Genomic DNA, 12,092 nt, shown 5'->3' with positions numbered 1-12,092 from the left:
GTAGGAAATAATTCTATGGCAAAATCCCCAATTATTACAACTCCCACTGATTCTAATTTCAAAATTCTAATTTAGCGAATTCAAAGAAAATTGATAATTTGTCAGCTTTGATTTAAAATTTCCAGCAAGTTTTAATCAAAAATGATGTTGAAAATGCTGGTAAGTCAAAAGCCCCTTCAGAAAATGATCAGAACTCTTCCAATTGTGATTTTTTGATTACTACTTTGGTTAATTGGTCGGAGACGGTGCTCAGGTGATCGTAAATCAAATTGGTCAAAGAGATTCGATTGAAAATGAGATGGAAAAAAATGAAGGAAGATGAAGAAGTGGAAAATTGATGGATATAGTGGTGGTTGTGCGGCGGCATTGGTTGGATAGTGGTGGAGAAAGAAGTCCTTTATTTTTATTGTTGGTGGTGGGAGAAGAAAGAAATTAATAATTAAAAAAATATAAAAATAAGTTAAATAATAGATATATTTTTATTAAAAAGAAATGTAAAAAATAATTTTTTAATATTTTCGGCTGCTCACACTTTTTAAGAGAGTGAAACATACTCTCTTTGCCATGTTAGCCCTTAGGGGGGAATTAATTCCAGTTATAAATAGTTTGGGGGGGGGGGGGGGGGGTAATAGGATCCCAGCAAAGTTCAGTATGCGCAACTGCAAATTCGGTCAAAGTTCAGGTATTTTTCTGAGTATTTTCTCTTAATTTATTTGGAGAAATATTTATTTAATTTTATTAAATCAAGAAGCTCAGGATTAAAGTAAGTATTAATTAGGATTGAATTTTAATTTAATTTAGCCAATCTATTAGATCTGGCCATAATTGAAATCAAATTGGCCATAATTGCAATGCAACCGGTCAATTGATTTCAATTTGGTCAAAATTAAATAAATTTGACTATATTTTAAATCTCAATTGGAGTTATATTTTAAATAACCCTAAATTCCCAAAAACTCTCATAATTTCTATCAAATTCCCACCAAAATCAAATTCAAATCCCAAAATTCAAATTTTGAAATTCAAAAATTGTACTACATTGTACAATTCTCCCTCAACCTTGTTCCTTTTCCAATTTTGAAATTCAAAAATAGTACTACATTGTACAATTTCCTCAACCTTTTCCAATTTTGATATTCAAAAACTGTACTACATTGTACAATTCCTCCCCCACCTTATTTTCTGCCTCACCTTATCTTCAATTTTAAAATTCTAAAAACACTCCTAAATACTTTCTCCCACATTGGTGGATTAATAGAATTGAATCTCCATCCTTTCTTATAAATACTGCCACTATTTTGGTAGAAAGGAAGTCTCAAAGGCTAAAAGAAAAAAAGTCTCAAAGTAAAAAAAAAAAGGAGTAAAAAAGGAGTGAAAAAAAAACTTTTGAGCAAATAGTTAAATTTTTTTTTAGTAAAAATTTTCAAGTGGTAGTCTAATCCAGGTTCTTGAAAGATTGCTTTCCGGTGAAAGACTCTGAAGAAAGCTTGAAGTCCCGTTTCGCTGCCCCAAAAAAGGTAAACATACCTTTTCCCTTTTAGTTTTATTATCGTGTTCTTCTTTATCTCCTTCTTCTTCGTAGTTCGTAGTTGTAATTTTATTTTCTGGGATTGTTTGCTGTAGATGGGATTGAAGGCCGTAGGACATTATGGTTATTTTCATGTTCATGGTATAATAATGAGCTAGAAATAGTTGAACGTATTTTTTTGGCTTTATTCTTTGATTATTATGGATAAAGTTTTGATCTTTGCTTAAAATTTGTACTCATGCTTTGTTTAAATTTATTGTTGGCAGATATGTTTGTTTTTTAACATGTAAAGTTGTTTTCTGTATATTGAAAAAAATAGTTAATATTGATTGTTTCGCCTTTTGACTTTATTTTTAATTATTATGGATAGAGTTTTGATTTTTGTTTAAAATGCGTGCTCATGTTTTGTTTAAATTCATTATTGGTGGATATGTTTGATATTAGTATGTAAAGTTGTTTTCTTTACATCGAAAAGGAATGGTTACTATTTTTAAGGGTCTGTGAAATTATTTCTCAATTTGAAGTAGTGAGTTACTCGTTTTCGTGGTCAAAATTATCTTTGATTTTTTCTTGTTTAGATTGAAAAGTTGTTAGGGTTATAATTTTTGTTGAAATGGTATAGAACTAAAATAGGATTTGGCACAATTGAATATTCTTTCTTAGATTAATCTTTTACTATTTTTCCTATGTTGTCGTTGAATATAATTTCTCAAACTTGTTTCATATATGCAATTTGCTTCACCTCGCCTATTGATTTATTTCTTAAAGTATTTTTGTGCATTTAGACGTCCCATTGTTGCTCACATACTACCATAAATTTTTCTTCAAATTTGTTGATTGACTCCACTTAGTATTGAAAAAGTGTTGTTGCATTAGTATGTCTTGTATTTCATATTCAAGATGCCACAAAATTTTTTTCTCATCTTATGCTCATTCCCCTTTTCTTTCTTTATTGAAAGCATGTCTTAGACTTTATCATATCATAGTATTTGGTGTAAATATGTGTAAATCTATAGAAAATATTTGTTCAAATTTTATACAACTATGTTTGTGGATCCATGTCTTCTTTTCAAGGGCTAGTTAATGATATTGTGTTAGGTTCAGTTTTTGTAAGATTATTTAAGAGATGTGTTAATTTCCTTTTCATTGGATAATTTGATTTGCTTTGATATCATAAATTTTTCTTCAAATTTGTTGATTGACTCCACTTGGTATTGAAAAAGTGTTGTTGCATTAGTATGTCTTGTATTTCATATTCAAGATGCCACAAATTTTTTTTTCTCATCTTATGCTCATTCCCCTTTTCTTTCTTTATTGAAAGCATGTCTTAGACTTTATCATATCATAGTATTTGGTGTAAATATGTGTAAATCTATAGAAAATATTTGTTCAAATTTTATACAACTATGTTTGTGGATCCATGTCTTCTTTTCAAGGGCTAGTTAATGATATTGTGTTAGATTCAGTTTTTGTAAGATTATTTAAGAGATGTGTTAATTTCCTTTTCGTTGGATAATTTGATTTGCTTTGATATCATAGTTTACTATTTCTTTATGCTTGAGAATGTTATATTTTTCATTTCATCATTTAGCTATAAGTGTAGAATTTTTGAACACATATTAATTTTTTTGTTTTATCTTTTTGTTTGCATGAATCTGTTTTGGAGTCCAAAGGGACTCCTTTCATCTTTCATTTTGTAATGGGCCAATGAGGCCCACCTATCCGAGTCAAGTTTGAAGTTTAAACCCAAAGTCGATTATATGGAGTGCGGGTGCAAGAAGATAGAAGAACAAGAAAAATAAGTCGAAACTCATTGATGAGGTCGCTAAGAGACATGGAAAGTTTTGATTCTTATTATTATCTTATTCTTTATTTATTTATTTATTTATTTATTTATTTATTTATTTATCTATTTAGTCATTAATTTGAACCTCGAAACTAAAGTTGTAATTTAATACAGGCGAAGCAAATTTTGGGCCTCAAAGGTCCGAAAACTAGCTTAGGATGGGTTATGGGCCAAAACCCCAAGTATTTAGATTAGGGCTGGTGAAGATGGGTCAAAATCCCAAATTAGCTTAGGACAGAGTTTATGATTTGGGCCTAATGGCCTAAGTCCTTTAGTCTCTCCTTTTCCCCTTTATATGTTAATTGTTCTTAGTTTTCTTAGACTTAGTTAAAATCCCAGCAAAGTCATCAAAATTTATTTTGCACAAATCTTGAAGACAATTTTCCTTAATGTTTTTTTTTGTTCAAACATCAATTTCCCTTTTTAAAGTTAGTCAAAAAGTTATTTTCAAATAGTCTGGATTACCGCAAGTTAGAGTATACTCTTGGTTCCTTAACAACCTTGCAAGAGTATTAATAGGAACCGCTTACTCAGAATTTCTAAACTTAAAAGATTTTTTCTGTTTTCTATCTTTAAGTAATATTTTTAGTTTTTCTTGATATTTTCTCAAAAATTAAGTTGCGACTCTGTAATTTTTTAAATTGTTTCAATTTTTTTTTAAAGTTTTAGAACAGTTTAAAAGGCCGAAAATAATATTTTTCAAACCCTTCAAATCAAAAAAGGCCAAAACAGAAATGACGACTCTTCTAGGGACTTTAACTAGGTTCTAACCAAATATTTAATTAGCTTCTTTGACTAATTATTAAACTGTTTATGTGCTTATATGTTTAAATTCTATGAAATTTAACTGTTGCATTTTATGGCATCATCTCGCATGATGATTATTAAACTGTTTTAGGATTTCGTGGATGTCCCGACCCCTGTTTAATTTCATATAAAATTCAACTTTAAAACTAATTTTGGGAACAACGATGAAAGGATTATCCTTGTTGAAAACTCCAAATACCTTAATTGATGAATAGATGAAGAAACTTGAACTTTGAGTTTCTATTTGTTCCTTTGAAGATTGTTTCTTGAAGATCTTGAATTTTGGGTTATCTTGGAAAGAGAATGGTGGAATTTGGGTTTCTTGAGGATTTGAAATTGAAGTTCTAGGGTGTTCTTGGAGATAAATCTTTTGAATAATGAGTGTATTGGGCTTAGAATAGGTTTAATCCAATCTTTTTCATGATATGGGGGCTTGGGAAAAGACTAAATTGCCCTTTAGAAAATTAAGTTCAGAACTGGAATCCCAATTTTGGGCCTCAACACGATGCATCACCATTGCAGTGGCTTACTATTAAAGGGACGAGTTCCATTTTGCACCATGGAATGACGTAGCTTAATTAAGTTGCATCACTGGAAAAGGATGAGTGCCATTTTGCACTGCACTGTGATTTCTGGTGCGACACTGGACAATTGCGGTGAGGTACTGGAAAGGGATGAATGAGATTTTAAGCTTTACTACAACGCAGTGTAATTATGGTGCTTCAGCGGAAAATGAACAATTGTGAATCTGCACTTCACTACGACGCGATGCTATCGCGGTTCTCTATTGCTTTTCACTAAAAGCTCCATAACTTCTCAACCGAGTATCGAATTTTAGCCAACTTGGTACCGTTGGAAAGCTAATTCAATTATCTACCCGTTGGTGGGTCTAGAGATTGAAAATTTTATATGTATGAAGAGTTATACACTTTTTTAGTTGACCCTTGACACACTAGGAACTAAATGGGACTAAGAAAAGTATGGGGTATTACTGACATGGACTTTACCATGATTTGTGATGCTTTAGGTGTTGGATTAGGTGTTGTGTTGATGCAGGAGGGTATGGTAATTGCTTATGTGTATCATTAATTGAAGTCTTATGAGAGGAATTATCTTACCCATGATTTGTATTTGCACATTTGTGTTTGCTTTGAAGTTGTGGAGGCACTACTTGTATGGATTTCGTTGTGAGATTTTCTTGGATCATGGTAGCCTTTAGTAGTTCTTCACCCAATGAGATCTTAATATGAGGCAGTGTCGTTGGCTTGAGATGCTTAAGGATTATGTCTTGACCATACTCAATCATTTGGGCATGGCTAAGGTAGTTGCGGATGCCTTGAGCTAGAAGTCGACTAACATGGGTAGCTTGGGGCATATTTTGACCAAGGAGAGGCCTTTGTCCTTAGAGGTTCAATCTTTAACTGACTTGTAACACCCTGCATTTTTGAGCTAAAAATCAGACCATCGTTGTTACGTGTGTGAACCCTAATCCTATGATTTGCATTTGAATATATGTTTCATGATCATTATCCTAGTGTTAAGAATGTTTTTGAGGTTAAAATTGATCGTAGGAATTACTTGGAGCAAAGTTGAGCTAAGAGCCTTTATTTTAGCCAAATTTTGGTATTTGATACTACAAGGGTCATCTTTTATCATGTATAACTTTTACATATGTGTAATTTTGCATCTTAAGACCCACCAAATTATAGTTAATTGAATTGCTTTCTAACGACATCAATTTTTCTTTAATCTAATACCCAAACGAAAGTTATGACCACTTTCGTAAGAAATAGTAAGGGTCCACGATAGGTCCGCGCCGCGTAGGATATTCCCTTAAAATAGGGTCCGTGCCTTGAGGGCTATTCCCTCAGACTAGGGTCCGTGCCACTGTAACGCCCTGAGACTACACCCTGGACGTCATACGATGCCTATAACCACACGTGATCCTAAGCTAACCCATGATACTTGCATAACTCATGAGCAACTAAATAAGATACATAAATCTGAAAGAAATAAGCGAAGAGATGTCTTTGATGAATATGATCAATATAAAACTGTTAAAGACATTTACACTTTAGTTATACAAAACAAAACTGAAAGTAAATACATCAATTCTGAATGAGCATCTATGAAGCCTCTACTAGTACTGACTACAGGTAGTCGGGACATGACCCCCAACTATCCCTAGTAAATATGACTGAATAAAGAATGATAGTAGAGCTATAGTTGAATCGAGTCCTCAAACCAAAAGAACTCAATACCTGCTGGTTCGAAGTTGCGAACTATCTGATTATGATGTGAGGGCTACAACTGGTCCCTACATTATGAGACACTGTAGCCACACAGACATATATATTGTCAGTACTTCTGGAATGTACTGAGTAAGTGGAAATGAATGCAATAAGTAAAACTAAATAGATACATAATCTTAAAACATGCATGCTAAGTGCAAGTAGACTTATTAGGAGACTGAAATAAACTGAATGCTGAAGTATCTTAAGACATGAGTAACAAACATAGTCTGATAAGCTGGTAAATCACTACACTTAGTTTCTTAAATCTTTAATTTTGTAGAATAAGTAGAACTAAATCTAGGTATACTTTCAAATCATGTAGGCTAAGTGTAAAAAAACTCACCTTGATTATACGTAAACTGAAACCTGAAATCTCATGGATAATAACTTATGTAAAACAGTATCTGAATAAAATTGTGAGTCTTTAAACTTAGTTCCTAAAATCCTTAGTTTTATTCTTTCTTGTGGGAGATTCTTCTAACTGACATAAAACCATGTGAGCTACCATGGAGTCCAACGTCTTGCAATAGAATTGTGATTGCAATTCTTTGATAAAATGATCTTTTATCTAGTTTATTCATATATCCAGGCGGAGTTTGCGTGTGTATATGGTGGTTGATGCTATTATTTCTATGCATACCAGGTGTTTGTGATTCATCATTGGTCTCTTTCTGATAAAAATTGCGGTGACAATCACAAAATCCACATTTCAGGCACTACGATGTTCCCTTTTCTCCACTTGGCATGAATTCTCCGCAATCATCTAGTACATGTCCTCCCATATTTTAGCATCATTTTTGAGATATTCTTTGTACCAAATGGTGCTAGTATTCCTCTCTCTTGCTGAACTTGTTGATAGTTGTCAAATTAGATTTGGATCTGGATCTGAAGTTTGAGTAAGATTATGCCGATCTAGGGTTTGGTTACTGCTAAAAATGATATTTCCATGGATAATTTGTTCATTTGTTCTTCTATTATCAATAGGAGCAGTAGGGAATTTGTTTGTTACAGAGGATGATGATTCCTGCTGATTAAGATGAGGTGGGTGGTTATAACCCATAGAATTAGGCATGCTCATATCCTTTTCTTGGCCTCTGTGTTCCATAAATCCTAACTAATTTGCAATCTAAAATGATCGTCTGATCTTAAAACTTCCACCTTCAGGTAATCTATCCTAAGTTACAAAAAAAATATCTTCTGAACTCTTTTAATTTCTTTTAGGTAACACAATGATATGTCATAATTGGAGGACTAATCAATTTGAGTGGGATATTTTTTAGTGCTAACTCCACTATATGTTGTACTAATTCTCTATGCGTAGGGGTGTACATAGGTCGGGTTCGTTCGGTTTTTCATTGAAATAACCAAACCAACAATGTCGGTTTTCTAAATCTATAAACCAAATCAAACCAATATACAATAGATTTTTATATTTCGATTTTAATCATTTTTTTTGTTTTTTTTGGTTTCCCTATTTTTTTCTTGTTTTTTTTACAATTATAATGTGATTGAAGAAAAAATTAAATGTTTTCACCAAAAAGATAAAAAAAAAAAAACAATAGTCATAGAGTAGTTCCAATTAAAATTAAGTTGGCAAATTACTAAGACGTTTAAACTACTATCTCTCAAAGTAATATTATGTGGATACTCAGTGGTTCAATTTGTAAGTCACTAGTTACAATAGCTTGTCTGAAAGTTTTCTTCACATAAAATGTGAGCATAAAGAAGAATGAAGAATTGGAGACAACTTATTAAAAATTTAACTCAATAAAATAATTAACTATAACATAATTCCACAAGAAAAAAGAGAAAGAAGAGAAACAAACCTAAATCAAAACTTGACGAATGAGGAGAATGAGAAAATTAAGATGAAAGTAAGATGAGGAAATAATGAGAACTCTCTAAAAACTTGGAAAGTAAAATGTAAAGTGAAGCAATTGAAGAGTTATAGGTTTGTATATTAATATTGAATTTTATATTAATCTATTACTAATGGATAAATATTAGGGAAAAGGACAGCAATACCACCTAAAACTAAAATAATATCATAAAAATAAAACTCAAATTAAATACCCTATAAATAGCCACAAACTAATTTCACTAGCTAACCTTCACCGTCATACGCTTAAACATAACCGAAAATGTCGTTAAAGTAACTTTCTCTTTCTTTCTTTCCTTTTCATTCACAATTTCCTTTCCATTCAAACTCCCAAACCTCCATTCTTTTACCTTTTTTGATACTTCAATTAATCTTTCTTATTCCATAAATTTTGTATAAAATCTCCAAAAATCTCAATTAGCTTCCTATAATTTTTTTCCCATTGTAAATTTGCTCAAAATTGATACAAAATAATGGCTTCAACTTCAGTTTTAGTTTCAATAATGATAAAATACGGAGGTTAGTGGATATATGATGTTGAATTTAAGTGTATCAATGTGGTATAAAAGAGTATCAACTGACTATAGGGATTGCATATGCATGCAAAGAATTCCCTATCCCTTTTTTAAAAAGTATATCAATGTAGTATAAAAGTGTATCAATGTGACATAAAAATGTATTAAATAGGTATAAAGACTGTATATGCATCCATAGGTTCCCCCCCCCCCCCCCTTTTTTAAGTGTATCAATGTGGTATAAAAGTGTATCAAACTAGAATAAAAAAGTATTAATTGGGTATAGAGACTGTATGTGCATGCAAACGTTCCCCTTCTCGCTTTTAAAAAATGTGTATCAATCTGGTATAAAAGAGTATCTATTGGTATATTCTTTTTTTTTTAATCTTTACATGCATCAAAACATCTCCGACTCACCTTGATTGAGTCAGCCTCTAAGAAGAACATCTCCGACTCGCCGTGATTGAATCAACCTCTGAGAAGAACATGAACCAAGACATGGCTTTTCTCTTACATTGAGACCTTATTATTTTATTGTTTTCTTCTTCAGGTTTAAAGAACTATGACATTGCTTCAAGTACAAACCTGTATGTAATGATTCTGTAAAATAAACATCATTAACAACAAATTTGAGGTCAAAATTGACCGCTTTACCCGTTAATTTTAACTTTCCTTTATTTCCTATTTTTTGCTTCATGTCCATAGTTTTCAATGCTCCAATGCAAGAAACAACAAATCAATTTTTGATATTGATTATAAAATACAGTAGATTGATCGATGCATATTAGAGGAGAAAAAAAATAGATTTGAGAAAGTATATTTAGAAAAAAAAAGTGATTTAAGAGTAACAACTATGGAGAGCATTTAATTTCCTTAATTATGTAAGGAGAGTGGTTTTGGGCCAAGTGGATAAAAAAGGAAATAAATTGGGCCGACTGGCTCCAATTGTTCATATTTTTATAGTGTGGGTCATTTCTTGTTAAAATGGTCAGTTCATGTCCTTTTCCCTAAATATTATAACTAAAGGCCCAAGAATAATATAAAAAAGTTATAAAATTAATTATAAAGTAGATTATAAGTAATTTTTTTTACGTATAAAAAATTAAAATTATATATGTATTATGTCGGTTCGGTTTAGGTTCGGTTTCATTTTATTTTTGCTAATACCAAGACAAACCAAGAATGATCATTTTTTTTTGAACACCAAACCAATCAAACTAAACTATAAGTCGGTTGTTTTCCTCGGTTTGGTTTGATTCATCGGTTTGATTTGACTTAACAGTTCGGTTTGTACACCCCTATGACTATGCGTAAGTGAATTAGTGAGGCTGAGAAATGGACAAAGAATTGACCCAATGACTTTGGTGAGCTAGCTGGATTTATTAAGGAGTACTATTTAAAGATGGGGTATTTAATTCCAAGAAAAATTAAGGTAGCCGGTCAACACGAGGTATAAATAGAGCTAAGTTAATGTGGCAGGATTTAGAGTTGATACTAAGACTTAGCAACAAGAAGGGCTAGAAACCATAAAAATAATTAATGGGAAAAGAATTTCTTGTGTCTCCTTGGAGGCATCCAACACAAAAGACAAGACAAGAGGAAGAGGCATCCAATAGAGTACTTTGGTAGCTAAAGAAAGAGTAATGACTAATCAGTAATGATTTCCCATAAGACATTGATGAAAGTAAAGACTTACTACACTAAAACAACCGACTAATAAGTAATGAATAATGAGTGATGAGTTGCAATAAATGGAGGTTTGATCCTCTTGCAGGTCAAGTGGAGCTCTGAGGTACTATTATGCTGCTTGTGAAGAGGCAACGTCGACTTGTATTGAGAAATAGTAACTAGAAAGGTATGTACAATTTCTTCTGTATCTTCTTCTCTCTTTTCATTAACATTAGGTTATTCTTTCTAATTTCTTCTATGAATACCTAAATCAACCATATGATTGCTCATGTTTCTATGATAATAATATTGAATGTTGAATATCACAATTCAAAAATTTTCAAAACTCTCAATTGCTTTTTCTCTTTTTGAAATGGTGTCTTGATAAACGCCATTATTCTCTTCTTCCTTCAACAAATTTTAAGGTTTTGAAGTTTTTTACTATAGCGAAAATGAGAGAATGCATTTCTATTCACATTGGTCTTGAGCAGTTCAGATAGAGTAGTAGTTGTTTGTTTAACACTGTCTAATTGTAGCTCTTTCCTAAGAGGACTACATCTTGGCCTATAATATGTAACCTGAATCCTCATGTTCTTGGACAAATGTTAGAAATGTGGAGATGAATAATTGTAATTGTCTCTGGATTAAATAGACGCTATGTAGTTTGAACATTAGATTTAGGTAAATTGTAAAATATCCTATTGTTTCTTCTCTGAAATAAAACTTGGGCCTAATATACAAGAAGTTTTCAATAAAACAAATTCAACAATCATAAACATGAATGTGATTTGTTGTCCTCGTGTCATTTTAGTGCACAACACACTAAAAAGTATACTTGGCCGAGCTGGATAGCACTTTCACAATGGGGGTGGACCATCATTTAATTAAAGTTGCAGGGATATCAATGATGCATTTTTTATGCCTCTTTTATCATTTGAGCCTTATACTAGCTAATATGGAATCAGCTTCTTGATGCTTTACAAATCTTTATAGGCATGACACATATGAAATACTTTTATGCAGAATGATACGAATGCTTTTGTGCTAATGGATGTTAATGCTGCTGTGGCTACCATCAAGACTAAGCGCACCATCCAATTTGTTGATTAGTGCCCCACAAGATTCAAGTATGGTATCAACTATCAGCCATCTACTGTTGTTCCTGGTGGTGACCTTGCTAAGCTACAGAGGGTTGTGTGCATGATTTCCAACTCTGCCAGTGTTGTTGAGGTCTTCTCACCAATTGACCACAAGTTTGATCTTATGTATGCTAAGCATGCTTTTGTGCATTGGTATGATGGTGAGGGCATGGATAAAGGTGAATTCTGTGAAGCCCGTAATGATCTTGCTGCCCTTGAGAAGGATTATGAGGAGGTTGGTGCTTAAGGAAATGATGAAGGTGAGGGAGAAGACAATAATGAGTACTGAGCAATGATGTAGTCTATTTTTATTTTCTTGAGTTACTACTTTCTTTATGTTGCACTACTGAAGACTTACTTCTTGTGTTGAATTGTGGTATCAAAACATGTGTTTTTTTTAGTATGTTCTTGGTTTT

General features: G+C 32.2%; 1 protein-coding gene and 1 pseudogene across 1 annotated transcript; one reads left to right on the top strand and one right to left on the bottom strand.

The window, feature by feature from the left end:
• Window positions 1–4,755: 4,755 nt before the first annotated feature.
• Window positions 4,756–7,580, bottom strand: LOC124889578 (annotated as a pseudogene).
• Window positions 7,581–10,408: 2,828 nt separating this feature from the next.
• On the top strand, window positions 10,409–11,923 carry LOC107849341 (tubulin alpha chain-like). Its single transcript, XM_047401536.1, has 4 exons — window positions 10,409–10,486; window positions 10,644–10,661; window positions 11,561–11,638; window positions 11,684–11,923. The coding sequence occupies exons 1-4, from the start codon at window positions 10,409–10,411 to the stop codon at window positions 11,921–11,923; spliced, it is 414 nt and encodes a 137-aa protein (XP_047257492.1).
• The last annotated feature ends 169 nt before the right edge of the window (window positions 11,924–12,092 follow it).

Source organism: Capsicum annuum, chromosome 12 (genome assembly GCF_002878395.1).
Source record: "Capsicum annuum cultivar UCD-10X-F1 chromosome 12, UCD10Xv1.1, whole genome shotgun sequence".
Classification (NCBI taxonomy): domain Eukaryota; kingdom Viridiplantae; phylum Streptophyta; class Magnoliopsida; order Solanales; family Solanaceae; genus Capsicum; species Capsicum annuum.
The sequence above is the reverse complement of the archived record's forward strand: the minus strand, read 5'-3'. Positions and strand labels throughout refer to the sequence as shown.